Source organism: Bufo bufo, chromosome 9 (assembly GCF_905171765.1).
Source record: "Bufo bufo chromosome 9, aBufBuf1.1, whole genome shotgun sequence".
In the NCBI taxonomy this organism is placed as follows: Eukaryota; Metazoa; Chordata; class Amphibia; order Anura; family Bufonidae; genus Bufo; species Bufo bufo.
Genome location: NC_053397.1, coordinates 93,919,595 through 93,938,257, shown reverse-complemented (window position 1 = coordinate 93,938,257; position 18,663 = coordinate 93,919,595). Strand labels below are relative to the sequence as shown.

General features: G+C 43.5%; 1 protein-coding gene across 1 annotated transcript in view; it reads right to left on the bottom strand.

Annotated features, from left to right (window-relative positions):
- The window catches only part of LOC120978569 (potassium channel subfamily T member 2-like), a 1,475,081-nt gene that overhangs the window by 862,816 nt on the left and 593,602 nt on the right, over positions 1–18,663 (bottom strand). The window contains 1 exon segment of the mRNA XM_040406800.1: positions 2,106–2,214. Coding sequence (XP_040262734.1) covers positions 2,106–2,214 — 109 coding nt within the window.

Genomic DNA, 18,663 nt, shown 5'->3' with positions numbered 1-18,663 from the left:
GGGAAAATAAAAACTTCCTTGAACTCACTATGCCCATCACAAAATACCTTGGGGTTTCTTCTTTCCAAAATGGGGTCACTTGTGGGGTATTTATACTGCCCTGGCATTTTAGGGGACATAAAGCGTGAGAAGAAGTCTGGAATCCAAATGCCTAAAAAATGCCCTGTGAAATCCTAAAGGTGCTCTTTAGAATTTGGGCCCCTTTGGGCACCTAGGCTGCAAAAAAGTGTCAAACATGTGGTATTTCCGTACTCAGAAGAAGTAGGGCAATGTGTTTTGGGGTGTATTTTTACATATACCCATGCTAGGTGAGAGAAATATCTCTAAAAGTAAACTTTTCCCTTTTTTTTTATACAAAGTTGTCATTTTAGAGAGATATTTCTCTCACCCAGCATGGGTATCTGTAAAAAGACACCCCAGAACACATTGCCCAACTTCTCCTGAGTACGGCGATACCACATGTGTGACACTTTTTTGCAGCCTAGGTGCGTAAAGGGGCCCAAATTCCTTTTAGGAGGGCATTTTTAGACATTTGGACATTAGCATTAAACTTAATTAAATTATTGACGCTTTACCGGATCTAAAAGAATAAAAAGGAGATTTGAATGGACGGTAATTTAGGCATGGTTTGGGGGGGATTGTGGGGGAATTATACATGGGAAAAGGGGCGTGGTCACCTGTCACTTTGAGTTTGACTAGTTATCCCTGTTTATACTACTATAATCATTACAGCCCAGGCCTTGAAAAGAGTCAAATATACTTGCGGAGAGTCATGGTTATTCATAAATTCCTGCTCTCCCTGCCCACCTGCTGATGACGACAGGCTTCTACCTAGTTTTCTCCCTTTCTCTCTAAGAGACAACTGCCAATAATCAGCACATCGGTGGGAGTGCAGGAGATTATGAATAACCATGACTCTTGTCAAGTAGATTTGACTCTTTTCAAAGCATGGGTTGCAATGATTCTAAAGCTGGTTCTCAGCAACCACTTATTATTAGCTCACACTGTATGTGACACACCGCTGAAATCAGCATGTCTATCACTACTTTATGCTGTCCTCAGTGAGGTCAGCATAAAGTTGATGACAGGTTCCCTTTAAGTTACACTTGATTTTTTTTACTGCAAAGAAGGAGTGTTGTGGTTTCACTGTTATCTAGGTCTACGTGTTTGAGATACAACCCATAATAAAGCTAACTCAGATTTCCTTTAAACTCTTTTTAAAACTTTTGGAACTTCAAAAAAAGTTCTTATTACTTGATTCATTTAAGTTGTCAAGATTCTTATTCTATTAAAATAGAGAAACACAGAGGCCCCTTTGATACTTTAATGGCTTGAAAAAGTATGTCACATATATAGCTTTATAGAGCTATGTGGCTGGAGAGCTAATACTAGACAACAATTTCTTAAAACTTAAAGTGACAATTATTATATATCGATTCCTTTGGGGCTTCCTGGAATTCACATTCAGACCAGTTCCTCGAAGCTTATCCTTGAACTGTACCCATGTTTTTTTTTGTTTTTGTTTTTACTTCAGATCCAGTAATGCTAACCCAATGTCAATAATTAAACTTATGTTTTATTTTTTGTTGTTTTTGAACTGAATGCCTTTATTGCCTTTATATGCAGTGATACTATGTGTGGTACACCTGTTTCATGGCTACTGTTTGTTTGCTTCCCTCTTTATCATTGCAAATTTTTCCAATAAAAGTAGCTATTAAGAGATTTTCGTGTAACTCATTGCCTTCTTAAGGAAAGGGATTTCTGAAAGATGCAATTATAAAGAAGCATTCTGGTAGTATTTTTTGTCTTTCTTCACAGACACTCAGGAAAATGGGGCTCAGCGACGACACCCCTTCTTTTGCCTCTTTATACAGTCCTATACAAAATCATATTCAGTGAATTTGGTTAACATCTCTATGGTCTAACATCTCTATTCTCATGAAATTGATCTTCCAATTCTGAGGAACACAATTGAATGTATACGGATATAATAGTAGAGACAGCAAACAAATTACATTTCTTATGTTGCCCCTTAATCATTTATACTTGATAGTGCTGTTTGTGTATTCTGTGCTTTCTTAGATCCTAAGATAAGAAATACTTACTGTCCTCTTGAGGTATGAACCAGCAAAGTGATTAATGTAGAGGTAGCTGGACATATGCAATTTAGAGCAAGCATTGCATATTTAAATTCTTCTTCACATACAACATGATCTGAAATGTTCAAAAAATAGTTAAAACAAAATAATTTTTAATCTACTATATATATACTATTGGTTTGAATAGTATATGCTGCAATTTGTCAGACATAACTCGAAAGTAACATTTTAATGATCTTTTTTAATGAATATTTATCTACAGTATATGTGGCCATTTTCCTTTGAGTTTTAAAGCCTTAGTGACCACCCATACGTGTTTTTAAAGTGGTCACTAAGGGGCATTGGGCTGGAGTGCTGCCTTTTTATGGCGGCACTTCTGTCACAACCAGACAGTTGAGAAGCTCTGACAGGAGCTTTCCAGATCCTCCTCCTTGAGTTTCTTTTTTTTGGTTAAGTTCCTCATCTCGTTAGTCTATCTCAGCTGTCATGCAGTTGGACTGATTGCTTCCCTTTAAGTTCCTCCCCATGATGCATTAGGTTGCGGCTTATACAACTTCCTGGAGTGTGTGTGCTTGCTGTTTCTATTTCCCAGTCCTCTGCAAGATAAGTGCTGTTCCTTTATTTGTGATTTTCTGTCTGCTGGATTTTCAGGTGACCCTGACTCCCTCCGTGTCTAGTGTAGGGAGCCGGTGGTCGTGTCCCCTCACTATTGTAGGGTCTTCAGGTATTAGATAGCCGAGGCACGTGGATATGCGACCATCCACCTTTGGGGTGTTCGCATAGGCTGAGCAATTAGGGAGAGTGGCAGGTCTCATGTAGGGGTCTCCCTTTTGTTCCTTAGTTGTGGATCCAGTGAGTCATTATTGTATTGCATCGTCTTGTTTCCTGTACACCATCCGTGACAACTTCAGTCCAAGTTAGAGCTTTACTTATGCGCTGGAGCAATGTGCCCGTAGCTACCGGAGGTAGCTGAGGGCTCGGGGCAGTGATTAGAGACCGAGACAAGCGGTCTCTGATTATGTGATCGCCGAGATACAATGTAAAAGAGGAGGGAGAAAGTCTCCTGTGGCTGGATAGGGTTCGCCAGCTTCCCCATAAGGGAAAGCTGGGTCCCGATCCTCACGCCCCCCAACAAAGATGGCAGCGGTGGCCCGGATCATGCCCACACTATATTCCGGCCGCCGCCGCCCCTGCACTGGTTCTCTCTCCTCAGGAGAGGAGAGAGAGTAATGATTTATGTCCCGAACGGGTCCTTAGGCACCACGATCATGGCAATATGGCCCCCAAAGTTTTTATTAAAGGGCAGGAGCCCCCATCACATTAAATGAAATAGAAAAAAAAATAAAAATGGCCCAGACATGCGCAGTGGTTACTGTGCTGAAGATCTGCCTTCAGCATAGTAACCATCAGGGACCATTACTATTGGACCCTGATCATGTGGTCTCCATGATAACCCTATCATGGAGATCACATCCATTATATTTACTAAACACAGCCAGGACAGGGGCTGTGCTTCTCTCTCCCCTCAGTGCAGTTGTTCTGTGAGGAGAGAGATCAGACTTCTGTCCTGGCTGTGCGATATACTGTTAAAAAAAGAAAAATCTGTTTATAAACTGTCCATCCGTAACTGGCGGGTAGTGGGCGTCCGTCATTATGCGTCTATTAGGGGACGGTCAGTTACCTCCTTTCATTAGAGACTGTGTGTCCGTCTGTTACTGGCGGTCAGAGGCCATCTGTCACTGTCCATCTGTTAGGGTCATAATTGTCCATAATTGTAGGTCAGTGGATGCACCGCTACTGACGATACCAAAGATTTACTTTTAATTTCTAGGGTGGGATATATATAATATATATATTTTTTTCTTTCTGAGCTTTATAATAAAAAAAATGGCTCAAAGATTATACTGTATAGTGCAAAGCAGGCATATGAATTTCTATGCTCTGAAAACTCTAAATCCGACACCGCTTCGGAGGCGGAAATATTTTCCAATAGAGTGGACTCTAGCTCTGCTTCCATCCCCAGTCCCCATAGCCCTATGGTGGTAAAAGTCGCCACTCATCGCATTTACCAACAAGCGGTCCTGTCCCTTCTACCACGTGGGTTCCTGCTTCATAATTTTCCCCCCAAGTACCCCAATTTTGATCCACTTCCCAAATTAATGTAAACGTCACCAATTTTACCCCTTATGTTTTTTTCATTTATTTGTGGATGATAAAGTCCTGGAATTAATTGTGCAGCAGACTAATCTGTACGCCACACAGTTTGCTATACAAAAGCCCACGTTTGTCTATATAAGATGGTGGACCCCCACAAGTGTCCCTGAAATTGAAACAATTTTGGGGCTTACTCTGGATATGGGCATTGTAAAAAAAAACATCCATCTGATCCTATTGGGCTGCGAGTACTGTCCACTCAACCCCTGTGTTTGCAGCAGTTATATCCAGAAATCGCTTTGAAGCCCTAATGCAGTTTATGCATTTTTCAGATAATTCCCATGTTCCCCCAAGAACTGACCCAGCCTACGACCGGCTTAATAAATTGAGACCTATTATTCATTCCTAAAATTATATACCCCTGATAAAAATGTATCTGTCGATGAATCCCTTTTTAGTTTTAAAGGCCGCCTTTCCTTCCATCAATTTATTCCCTCCAAGCGTGGGGTAAAATTATATAAGATGTGCGAGAGCACAACCGTCTACACTGCGGTCTGTCTGTTTATGAAGCCAGAGACTCCCAAACCCCCAGGCTGCCCAGCAATTATTGGGACATCAGCAAAAATTTTGTGGAATCTATTGGCGCCATTCCTACACAAAGGGTAACACATGTACACTTAATTTGTATACCAGCATAGCCCTTTTTAAATCCCTCTATACTGCAAACACAGGGGCTTCTGGGACAGTCCGTAAAAATAGAGTGGAATACCCACAACCGCTGGTGTCCAAGCATTTGGAAAGAGGAACATCCTTCGCCCTTGCAAGTGACCAGCTGCTTGCAGTGAAGTGGAAGGACAGGAAGGATGTCTACAATGAAGGAATTCAAGAGGGGCCTGGATGTATTTCTGGAGTGTAATAATATTACAGGCTTTAGCTACTAGAGAGGGGTTGTTGATCCAGGGAGTTATTCTGATTGCCCGATTGGAGTCGGGAAGGAATTTTTTTATTCCCCTAAAGTGGGGAAAATTGGCTTCTACCTCACTTTTTTTTTTGCCTTTCTCTGGATCAACTTCCAGGATGAAAGGCTGAACTGGATGGACAAATGTCTTTTTTCAGCCTTATGTACTATGTTACTATGTTACATGTTCACCACCGTGCACGCAGATACCACAGTGGCAGTTAGGGAGAGGGGGGCTACCGCTGACAAATGCAAATCAGTCTGTGTAACAGATTATAATAAATTTATGGGAGGTGTAGACCTCTTGGACCAGGCACTTCAACCCTACCTGGTGAAGCGAAAAAACAGGGCTTGGTATAAAAAGGTAGCAATCTAACTAATTCAGATTGCTATTTATAATAGTTTTGTTTTATTTAAAAAGGCCCAAGGAACCCTCAACTTCCTTGAGTTCCAGGAGAAGGTGGTTGAGAGTCTCCTGTTTATAACCCCCGCACCTAGGCAAGTCTTTAAATCTGAGGACGTTCGAAGGCTTTCAGAACGTCACTTCCCTCACCCCGTCCCTGCCACTGCCAGCAAGACATATCCTAAGAAACAATGTCGGGTGTGTAGTAAGCATGGAAGGAGGAGGGACACCTAATTTTACTGCCCCAGTTGCCCATCACAACCAGGCCTCTGCAACTACCCCTGTTTTGAGGCATACCATTATTAATTTTACTTAATACCAAAAAGGGTGGGTGGGGGTTCTTTTCAAAAGTTGATTTATTCTCATTTTCTGTTTAGTTTGTGGGCTTTCCAGGGAGGGAGGGATCCTTTTGGGATGGGCTGTGGAGCAATTTTTTTTTTTTTCAGACAGTGGAACAAATTTCACCTTTTCTGATTTGTTTTCATCATTACATTTTTTATGATTATGTCCTGCCACACAAAGCTATTAATTCCATTCACATTACTGTATCATGATATTGGCATGATATTTTTTTATTTGGAGGATCTCTAATGATTGAGTTGTTCCTCACTGAGGGCTTTATTAAGATTTTTTTTTTGTTGTTGACCTCTTACATCCCACAACACGTCTAGAAATCCTGACATCATTTTGGGAATTAGTGATCCTATACTGTTCCTACAGACGGTTCTGGACACTGTCCTTTTATATATTCTGTAGGTGACTGGTTGATTGTGTGCATAGCGGTTTCTACCTTGTCGGGCAGGGGCCTGTTATGGTGCACCACGTCACTTAGCACGTTCGTCTCTCATATAGGAATTGATGGGGCTAAATAGACGTTGTACGACCAGTCACTGTCCGTGAATGCCAGCTTGTCATTACAGCCCTATCAGTGTTCTTATATCTTGTGAATAGGGATGAGCGAACCCGAACTGTATAGTTCGGGTTCGTACCGAATTTTGGGGTGTCCGTGACACGGACCCGAACCCGAACATTTTCGTAAAAGTCCGGGTTCGGGTTCGGTGTTCGGCGCTTTCTTGGCGCTTTTTGAAAGGCTGCAAAGCAGCCAATCAACAAGCGTCATACTACTTGGCCCAAGAGGCCATCACAGCCATGCCTACTATTGGCATGGCTGTGATTGGCCAGTGCACCATGTGACCCAGCCTCTATTTAAGCTGGAGTCATGTAGCGCCGCACGTCACTCTGCTATGATCAGTATAGGGAGAGGTTGCAGCTGCGACGTTAGGGCGAAATTAGGCAGATTAACTCCTCCAAAAGACTTCATTCTGTGATCGATCTGCAGCTGTGGATCATTGAAGTGCTATTATTGACTTGCTCACTTTTTTGAGGCTGCCCAGAGCGTTTTAGGATCACTTTTTTTCTGGGGTGATCGGCGGCCATTTTGTGACTTGTGGTGCGCCAGCACGAGCTATCACCAAGTGTATTTAACCATCGATAGTGTGGTTATTTTGTGCTATATCCTACATCAGCTGCAGGCTGAGCCTGTGTCACCCAAGTGCATTTAACCATCAACAGTCTGGTTATTTTTTGGCCATATATTACATCAGGGGCAAGTTGAGCCTGTCACCCAGCGCCTAAAAAATAGACCTGACATTTCTATTCAACCAAATCTGCACAGTTTTAGCTGGTCAAGTTATTTGTAGTGACCGTAAAAGCAGAATTTTTGTTCTGGGTTGAAAAAGCATTCCCAAATTTGCCATTCTGAAAATAACTAGTTTGTGGTATTTGAGGCCTACTTGAAATCTATCCCAAAAAGAAAATCTTACATTGAAGGTATTGATAGTGTCATTCAGAAAAACCTAAGACACACGCTAGCGTGCTGATAGAAGTGTCATTCTGTGATTAAACCTATAACTGTCACACAGCGCAAAAAAAAACAGGTCTCACATCTCTATTCAACCAAATCTGCACAGTTTTAGCTGGTCAAGTTATTTGTAGTGACCGTAAAAGCAGACTTTTTGTTCTGGGTTGAAAAAGCATTCCCAAATGTGCCATTCTGAAAATAACTAGTTTGTGGTATTTGAGGCCTACTTAAAATCTATCCCAAAAAGAAAATCTTACATTGAAGGTATTGATAGTGTCATTCAGAAAAACCTAAGACACACGCTAGCGTGCTGATAGAAGTGTCATTCTGTGATTAAACCTATAACTGTCACACAGCGCAAAAAAAAACAGGTCTCACATCTCTATTCAACCAAATCTGCACAGTTTTAGCTGGTCAAGTTATTTGTAGTGACCGTAAAAGCAGACTTTTTGTTCTGGGTTGAAAAAGCATTCCCAAATGTGCCATTCTGAAAATAACTAGTTTGTGGTATTTGAGGCCTACTTAAAATCTATCCCAAAAAGAAAATCTTACATTGAAGGTATTGATAGTGTCATTCAGAAAAACCTAAGACACACGCTAGCGTGCTGATAGAAGTGTCATTCTGTGATTAAACCTATAACTGTCACACAGCGCAAAAAAAAACAGGTCTCACATCTCTATTCAACCAAATCTGCACAGTTTTAGCTGGTCAAGTTATTTGTAGTGACCGTAAAAGCAGACTTTTTGTTCTGGGTTGAAAAAGCATTCCCAAATTTGCCATTCTCAAAATAACTAGTTTGTGGTATTTGAGGCCTACTTGAAATCTATCCCAAAAAGAAAATCTTACATTGAAGGTATTGATAGTGTCATTCAGAAAAACCTAAGACACACGCTAGCGTGCTGATAGAAGTGTCATTCTGTGATTAAACCTATACCTGTCACACAGCGCAAAAAAAAACAGGTCTCACATCTCTATTCAACCAAATCTGCACTGTTTTTGCTGGTCAAGTTATTTGTAGTGACCGTAAAAGCAGACTTTTTGTTCTGGGTTGAAAAAGCATTCCCAAATTTGCCATTCTCAAAATAACTAGTTTCTGGTATTTGAGGCCTACTTGAAATCTATCCCAAAAAGGATATCTTACATTGAAGGTACTGATAGTGTAATTCAGAAAAACCTAAGACACACGCTACCGTGCAGATAGAAGTCTGATTCTGTGATTAAACCTTAACCTGTCACACAGTGCAAAAAAAAAACAGGTCTCACATTTCTATTCAATGGTCTGCCGGGTGTTCACTCCAAGGTCATGGAAGTCACGCCTGCGGCCACCCCGTTCTCCGAGGGATATGTCCTGAAATCCAGCTGAAAGCTGCAGAACATCCGTCGGAGGTCTCTCCACTACTGGCGGGCCTCTCTGGCACCCTCTTCCCACAAGCAAAGGCTCGGCTGGTGGCTGCTGGGGTCTTTCAATGCGTCTAGGTTCTTGAGCCTCTTGCTCCTGTCCAGGCTGTCCTTGGCTGGGCTGCCCCCTGGCACGTGCTCTTCCGCGGGCTCTGGCTCGTCCACTCATCTTCTATTCCTGAGAGGATATAAACCGCTAATAAGGTCAATCTGCCGCCTAGCAGCTCCGCCGTGGCACAATCACCTCAGAACTCGCACACTGGTGACTTTAGGTATCTTCACTGGTCACTTTGAGCAGAATGATGACATCCGAGTCACGGCACCAAATGTAACCCTCTTTTCCTTGCACCATCTGCGACACCTCCAGCTTTCACACTCACTCGGTCACCAGCTCCTCCAGGCATAAACTCTAAGTGGACTCTAAGGGACGACACTCAGGTCTTCTGTGGTTTAAAGCTTTATTGAGGTGTAGTGCACTTGGCTGGAGCCTGTAATACAACAGGGAAACACTGCCACTATGTGGTATACAGCCAGGTTACATTCCCACATACATGTTACAGGATATAACAAAGCATACAGAAAATTGAACAAGAGAAAATCATTTACAAAGATATTGCAGCAGGGTGACCTGGAATACAGCATGTCTTGCAGCCATTTTAGGAAGAACACATGTCTCTTTAACTGTACATCATCTACTCAGCCTAGCATGTGCTGCAGGGTTTAAAGGCTGCTAAAAAACATACAGTCACCTCTTTACATTCTACAGAACTATTATGGGTATATATTATAACTTTTTACAATAGATAAATGAACTTTAGCTTTAGAGAACTTAGACAGAGATCCTACCTCCTTCACAGTAAATGTCTGCACTGAGAAGACCAAACCAAGTAGCAGAATACACAGGGGGGTTTCTGGAAGAGTTTACTGTAAAGACTCTGTCTGTTAAAACTTTCCTCAGTTATCTAATAGCACATTTGAAGAGGTTTATTTAGCATGTCCTGACTCTCTGCTAACAGCTTATGAATATATGGAACTATATTTAACAAGTGATCATTGCTGCAGCTCCTGTATATTGGTATGACCCTATTGCAAACCTGCAGACTGGATATTTGGTGAAACTTCATGTGGTTCATATCAACTGTACTACACCACTGACTTGGTGCCTGGGCCTAAATATGTGACAGTGGCCTGTTCCAGTGGTGGGTGACGTGATGCCTGATTCTCTGCTATGACATGAAGACAGATTCTGTGCTGACATAAGGCCAGATTCTCTGTTACGGGACCTCTCTCCCTGCCTGGGCCTAAATGTGTGACAGTGGCCTGTTCCAGTGGTGGGTGACGTGATGCCTGATTCTCTGCTATGACATGAAGACAGATTCTGCACTGACATAAGGCCAGATTCTCTGTTACGGGACCTCTCTCCTCTGCCTGGGTGCCTGGGCCTAAATGTGTGACAGTGGCCTGTTCCAGTGGTGGGTGACGTGAAGCCTGATTCTCTGCTATGACATGAAGACAGATTCTGTGCTGACATAAGGCCAGATTCTCTGTTACGGGACCTCTGTCCTATGCCTGGGTGCCTGGGCCTAAATGTGTGACAGTGGCCTGTTCCAGTGGTGGGTGACGTGATGCCTGATTCTCTGCTATGACATGAAGACAGATTCTGTGCTGACATAAAGCCAGATTCTCTGTTACGGGACCTCTCTCCTCTGCCTGGGTGCCTGGGCCTAAATGTGTGACAGTGGCCTGTTCCAGTGGTGGCTGACGTGAAGCCTGAGTCTCTGCTATGACATGAGGACAGATTCTGTGCTGACATAAGGCCAGATTCTCTGTTACGGGACCGCTCTCCTCTGTCTGGGTGCCGGGGCCTAAATGTGTGACAGTGGCCTGTTTCAGTGGTGGGTGACGTGAAGCCTGATTCTCTGCTATGACATGAAGACTGATTCTGCGCTGACATGAAGCCAGATTCTCTGCTATGGCATGAAGAGACTGATTCTCTGCTGACATGAAGCCAGATTCTTTGCTATGGCATGAAGAGACTGATTCTCTGCTGACGTGAAGCCAGATTCTCTGCTATGGGACCTCTGTCCAATTGATATTGGTTCATTTTTATTTTTTTATTTTTTGACTTCAATGGGGTTCGGGTTCGGGACGAAGTTCGGTTCGGATCCCGAACGCGAACATTTACGGGAAGTTCGGCCGAACTTCTCGAACCCGAACATCCAGGTGTTCGCTCAACTCTACTTGTGAACAAACTCGAATTTGGAACATAGTTGGAGACATTTTTCTCAGCTTTCTTGGACATGTTGCTTTCACTACAGTTCAGTTTTTTTCTGCAATAAGTATTTATATATGTCAGACCAGAACGCTGCTCACAACAGCATCAGAATGACAGAAATGCGGGACAACTGCTTTCTTAGCTAGACATAGTCATATGTACAGGCAAATGCTTTTTTAGAAATCTGCCTCCCTTATAAGTGCACAGCTTCACTTCTCATCTGTATGCGCCACAAAGATTAGAATGTGGCATATTTCTAAGACAGTAACAAGGTTACCCATCTAACAAATATTTTTTCTCCAATTTCCTGTGAAAATTTTATTAAACAATAACAATTTTTTATTTTTTTTGCTAAAGTGTAGGGCAAGTGATAGGTAACAATTTTGCAATAGACTTTATTTAGCCAAAACGTTTATTTTTGGTAGAAAACTGGAGCTGAAATGGCCCTTAGCAGCACTCTTCAAATGTGCGTTGCTAAGGGCCATCCGTCTCCTATTAGCAAAAGGGAGACGGGCTGTGCGGGAGGCTATGCTTCAGCCTCCCATGCTTCCCTGGGAGACAGAAGGCTGGGCACAGGAGTCTTAGGAGATAAAATTACATTTATATTCCCCCTTTCTATGCAATCGAATGCCCCGTTACATTCACTGACCTGCGATCCCTGTGATATTAATTCATGAAGCAGCCGGCTTACTGTGCACAGTGTTTCGACTTCCGGCGGCTGCTTCATGAATTATTATCACAGGGATCGCAGAAATACCCCCATTGTGGCCCTAATCTTATGTCTTGACAAACGGCAGGGCCCAAACATAAAGGAACACCCAGTTGTTTTCAGAACACAAAATTTGCTTGAAAATGGTTCAGGCCCCATTGCACACTTGAAGATGTACACTCCAAAATGTAAGGAAACAAATCAGAAAAGGTAAAATTAATTCCAATGTCTGGGAAAAAAATTGGCTCCACGACCCATCCCAAAGGGATCCCTCCCTCCCTGGAAAGCCCACAAACTAAACAGAATTCCTGAACCCCCCTTCCGCCCCCCGTTCTTTTTGGTATTAAATAAAATTAATAATTTGCAACCGTATGGTACGTTTCAAAGCAGGGGTAATTACAGAGGCCTGGTTGTGATGGGCAACTGGAGCAGTAAATCCGGGTGTCCCTCCTCCTTCCATGTTTGCTACACACCCGGCATCTTTTCTGTGGATACGTTTTGCTGGTAGTGGCAGGGACGGGGTGAGGGAAATGGCGTTCTGAAAGCCTTCGAACGTCCTCCGATTCAAAGGCTTGCCTAGGTGCGGGGGACTCAAACAGGAGACTCTCAATCACCTTCTCATGGTACTCGAGGAAGTTGAGGTTTCCCTGGGACTTTTTAAATAAAATAAAACTATTGTAGGTAGCAATCTGGATGAGGTAGATTGCTACCTTTTTATACTAGGCCCTGTTTTTTCGCTTCACCAGGTAGGGGTGAAGCGCCTGGTCCAAGAGGTCTACACCTCCCATAAATTTATTGTAGTCTGTCACACAGACTGGTTTGTGCTTGTCCGCCGTAGCCCCCCTCTCCCTAACTGCCACTGTGGTGTCTGCATGCAAGGTGGTCAGCATGTAGACATCCTTCCTGTCCTTCCACTACACAGCAAGCAGCTGGTCACTTGCGAGGGCGAAGGGTGTTCCTTTCTCCAAACGTTTGGAGACCAGCGGTTGTGGGTATCCAACTCTATTTTTGCGGACTGTCCCACAAGCCCCTGTGTTTTCAGCATGGAGGGATTTATAAACTGGTATACTGGTATAAAAATTATCTGTGTACACATGGTACCCTTTGTGCAGGAATGGCGCCAATAAATCCCACACAATTTTTCCCGATGTCCCAATATTTTTGGGGCAGCCTGGGGGGTTAAGTTGGGAGTCTCTGCCCTCATAAATAGACAGACCACAGGTGCACACCTTATATAATTTTACCCCATATCTGGCACGCTTGGAGGGAATATATTGACGGAAGGAAAGGCGGCCTTTAAAACTAAAAAGGGACTCATCAACGGATAATTTTTTCTCAGGGGTATATAATTTCAAGAATAAATCTGTAAGGAGGGAAATAAGGGGTCTCAATTTATTTAGGCGGTCGAAGGCTGGGTCAGTTCTGGGGGGGACATGGGAATTGTCAGAAAAATGAATGAACCGCATTAGGACTTCATAGCGGTTACGGGACATAACTGCTGCAAACACAGGGGTTGAGTGGACAGTACTTGCAGCCCAATAGGATCGGACAGAGTTTTTTTTTACAATGCCCATGTCTAGGGTAAGCCCCAAATTTTTTTTAATTTCAGGGACACTTGTGGGGGTCCACCGTCTTACATAAATAGACGTGGGCTTTTGTACAGCAAACTGTCTGGCGTACAAATTAGTTTGCTGCACAATTAACTCAAGGACATCCACAAATAAATGAAAAAAATCATAAGGGGTAAAATTGCCGACATCCACATTAATTTGAGGAGTGGATAAAAATTGGGGTACTTGGAGGGAAAATAAAGTGGCAGGAACCCACGTAGCAGAAGGGACGGGACCGCTGGGTGGAGAATGAGAGGAGGTGGTGACTTCTACCACCATAGGGCTATGGGGTCTGGGGATGGAATCGGAGTCCCCGCTATCTGAAAATATTTCCGCCTCTGAAGCGGTGCCAGATTCAGAGTGGTCAGAGCAGAGAAATTTGTATGCCTGCTCCGCACTTAACAATCTCCGAGCCATTTTTTTTTTCTGTACAGCTCAGAAAGAAATTAAAATAACTGACCGTCCCTAAAAATTACTGACACCCACCGACTGACTGACACCCACTGACGGAGTGACACCCACCGACTGACTGAGTGACACCCAACAACTCACTGACACCCAACGACTGACTGACACCCAGGGTCTAATGACGGACGCCTAATCACGGACACCCACTGACCGCCAGTTACTGATGGACAGTTTATAATTTGATTTTATTTTCTTTTTTTTTCACAGTATGTATTCACAGAGCCAGGACAGAAGTCTGATCTCTCTCTCCTCACAGAACAACTGCGCTGAGGGGAGAGAGAAGCACAGCCCCTGTCCTGGCTCTGTTTTGTAAATATAATGGTTTATCATGGAGACCACATGATCAGGGACCATTATTATTAGTCCCTGATGGTTACTGTGCTGAAGGCAGATCTTCAGCACAGTAACCAGTGCGCATGTCTGCGCCATTTATTATTATTTTTTTATTAGATGGGGGGGGCACCCTAATAACTTTATTGAAATATATCTGAGGGCCATATTGCCCCAATCGGGGTGCTGGGGGACCCGATCGGGGCATAATTTGAACTTCTCTCTCCTCTCCTGAGGAGAGAGACCTTACAGTGAGCGGTGGCGGCCGGCTTTAAGTCTGCGCATGCGCCGGGCCGCCTCCGCCTTCTTTCTTGAGGGTAAGGGGGGTGGGGGGTGAGGATCGGGACCCAGCTTAGGACCTGAAGCGCTGGGGGACCCGATCCTAGCACCGGAGACTTTCTCCCTGCTCTCTTACATGAGAGGAGGGAGAAAGTTTAGTGCAGGCATCTCCGCTGCCGGCATTTTCGGTGATCGCCGTGATAAAGTGTATCACGGCGATCACGTGATCAGAGACCACTTGTCACGGTCTCTGATCACTGCCACGAGCCCTCAGCTACCTCCGGTAGCTGCGGGCACGGAGCTACAGCGATTGATTTTATCGCTAACTTGGGCTGAAGTGCCGCCGTAAAAAGGAGGCGCTCCAGCCCAAGGCCCCTTAGTGACCGCCATAAAAACACGTATGGGTGGTCACTAAGGGGTTAAATGGAATTGAATGTGACACCAGATATGAATGGCGCTGAAGTGACACTATGCACTGCACTGGGCCTTAAACACACAAACACGTGTGTAACTGACTGCTATTTATTCAGCCAAAATAGATTTTTTTCTTTAAATGGAATCTAATGTGACACCAGATATGAATGGCGCTAAAGTGACACTATGCACTGTGCCTTAAACACACAAACACGTGTGTAACTGACTGCTATTTATTCAGCCAAAATTGTTGTTTTTCTTTAAATGTAATCGAATGTGACACCAGATATGAGTTGCGCTGGTGACACTATGCACTTGCAGGGCTGTGAGCCTGACACACATACTGGCAGGCAGGCAACTGCAATTTGATTACACAGGAGAAAAAAAAAAAAGAGCAGACTGATGTTCTAGCCCTAAAAAGGGCTTTCTGGGACGCTGTCCTTACAGCAGAGATCAGATGAGTCCTTCAGGACTGTAGTGGACACTGAATACACTAGCCTAGCTATCGATTTCCCTATTAAATCAGCAGCAGCTACACTGTCCCTCCTCTCACTAAGAATGCAGCTTTCGAATGAATCTAAAATGGATGCTGTCCAGGAGGTGGGCGGGTCTGGGAGGGAGGGTCTGCTGCTGATTGGCTGGAATGTGTCTGCTGACTGTGAGGTAGAGGGTCAAAGTTTACTCAATGATGACGAATAGGGGGCGGACCGAACATCGCATATATTCGCCCGCCGCGGCGAACTCGAACAAGCTATGTTCGCCGGGAACTATTCGCCGGTGAACTATTCGGGACATCTCTAGTCGCTAACGCAGATGGGGCACCGCCAGCTCCTAAGAAAGCAGGGTTAGCATGGCCAAAATGTGGAAAAGCTTTTTCAGCCTTGGAGGTGCTGACCTGCCCTGCAGCCAGTGTATAGTGTGAACGTGTGTTTAGTACGGCAGAGATCATTATCACAGGCCGCAGCAAATGTGGACAAGCTTACGTTTATTAAAATGAACCAGGCATGGATCCCACAGGACTTGTCTGTACCTTGTGCAGAATAGACATTTATACCAGCCTCAACCATCCATTCTTGTACTCAAGTGCACTTATTCTTTGTTTTATTTTGTTATATGTCCCAATATTTTGGGGGATACCCTAATTTAAAAATAAAAAATAACACAAATTAGTGTTTCTCCTTCACTGCCGCTTCCACCTACACCGCCACGTCAACCTACACCGCCACATCCACCGCCTCCTCAACCTCCTACTCCTAGATCCAGATTGTTATTTTAAATTTTTCTGTATTTTATGTTATTTTAAGTCATTTCCCTATCCACATTTGTTTGCAGAACAGCTGTCATGCTCTTAAGCACATTTTGATGCCTTTTGCAGCCCTCTAGCCCTTTCCAGGACTATTTTAGAGCCATTTTAGTGCCCAAAAGTTCGGGTCCCCATTGACTTCAATGGGGTTCGGGTTCGGGTCCCGAACCCGAATTTTTTTTAAGTTCGGCCGAACCTGCCGAACCCGAACATCCAGGTGTCCGCTCACCTCTAGTTAACAGCCAAACAAAACTCAATATTTATGGCCCTGATTCTGTAGTTTACAGAAACACCCCATATGTGGTCGTAAACTACTGTACGGGCAGAGTTTGCTGGACTGTTTTTTTTTTACACCATGTCCCATTTGAAGCCTCCCTGATGCACCCCTAGAGTAGAAACTCCATAAAAGTGACCCCATCAAAGAAACTACACCCCTCAAGGTATTCAAAACAGATTTTACCAACATCGTTAACCCTTTAGGTGTTCCACAAGAGTTATTGGCAAATGGAGATGAAATTTCAGAATTTCAATTTCTTGTCAAATTTTCCATTTTAATCCATTTTTCCCAGTAACAAAGCAAGGGTTAACAGCCAAACAAAACTCAATATTCATGAGCCTGATTTTGTAGTTTTCAGAAACACCCCATATGTGGTCGTAAACAGCTGTACGGGCACACGGCAGGGCACAGAAGAAAAGGAATGCCATACGGTTTTTGGAAGGCAGATTTTGCTGGACTGTTTTTTTTGACACCATGTCCCATTTGAAGCCCCCTTGATGCACCCCTAGAGTAGAAACTCCAAAAAGTGGCCCCATTTTAGAAACTACGGGATAGGGTGGCAGTATTGTTGGTACTAGTTTAGGGTACATATGATTTTTGGTTGCTCTATATTACACTTTTTGTGAGGCAAGATAACAAGAAATAGCTGTTTTGGCACAGTTTTTATTTTTTTGTTATTTACAACATTCATCATGGTTAGATCATGTGATATTTTTATAGACCAGGTTGTCACGGATGCGGCGATACCTAATATGTATACTTTTTTTTTATTTATGTAAGTTTTACACAATAATATCATTTTTGAAACAAAAAAAATCATGTTTTAGTGTCTCCATATTCTGAGAGCCATAGTTTTTTCAGTTTTTGGGCGATTATCTTAGGTAGGGTCTCATTTTTTGTGGGATGAGATGACGGTTTGATTGGAACTATTTTGAGGTGCATATGACTTTTTGATCGCTTGCTATTACACTTTTTGTAATGTAAGGTGACAAAAAAATGGTTTCTTTAGCATAGTTTTTTTTTTTTTTTTTACGGTGTTCATCTGAGGGGTTAGGTCATGTGATATTTTCATAGAGCCGGTCGATACGAATGCGGCGATACCAAATATGTATACTTTTTTTTAGTTATGTAAGTTTTACACAATAACAGCTTTTCTGAAACAAAAAAAATGTTTTAGTGTCTCCATATTTTGAGCCATAGTTTTTTTCTTTTTTGGGCGATTGTCTCAGGTAGGGGCTCATTTTTTGCGGGATGAGGTGACGGTTAGATTGGTACTATCTTGATGGGCAAACGCCTTTTTGATCGCTTGCTGTTGTACTTTTTGTGATGTAGGGTGACAGAAAAATGGTTTATTTTGCACAGTTTTTATTTTTTATTTTTTACGGTGTTCATCTGAGGGGTTAGGTCATGTGATATATTTTTTATAGAGATGGTCGATACGGACGCGTCGATACCTAATATGTATCCTTCCCCCCCCCCCTATTTCTTACCAATTTTTTTTTACTTTATTTGGGGAAAATTATGTTTTTGTTTATTTTTACTTATTTTTTGGGGGGAAAATTTTATTTTTTCAACTTTTTTGTTCACTTTTTTTTGTCCCACTTTGGGACTTGAACTTTTGGGGGTCTAATCCTTTACGATGCATTCCAACACTTCTGTATTGGAATGCATTGGCTGTATGAGTAATACAGTGTGTATTGCTCATACAGCTTCCGGCCTGTGAGATCCAGGGGGCTGGATCTCACAGGCTCATCACTGGAAGGCAGCGCAGATGCCTCAGGAAGACATCGCGCTGCCTTCCATGCCATCAGGTCCCCCCCACAGCACCATGGGTACCCGATGGCACCACCGCCGCCACACCAGGTAAAAGCCGCGGCGATCGCTGACACGGGGGGGTCACGGGACCCCCCCGCGCATTAAGCTGAGGTGCCTGTTCAATGGTTTGAGCAGGCACCTTGTTCCGATCACTGCCCGCTTGGCGGCGGTGATCGGAACAACACATGACGTACCGGTACGCAGGGGCGGGCTGGGCCGGGGGGCAGGGAGGCAATTGCCCCCCAGGCCGCCCTAAATAAACGGCCGCTGGGCCGCCCGTCTTTAAAAAAAAATATATATTTTTTTTAT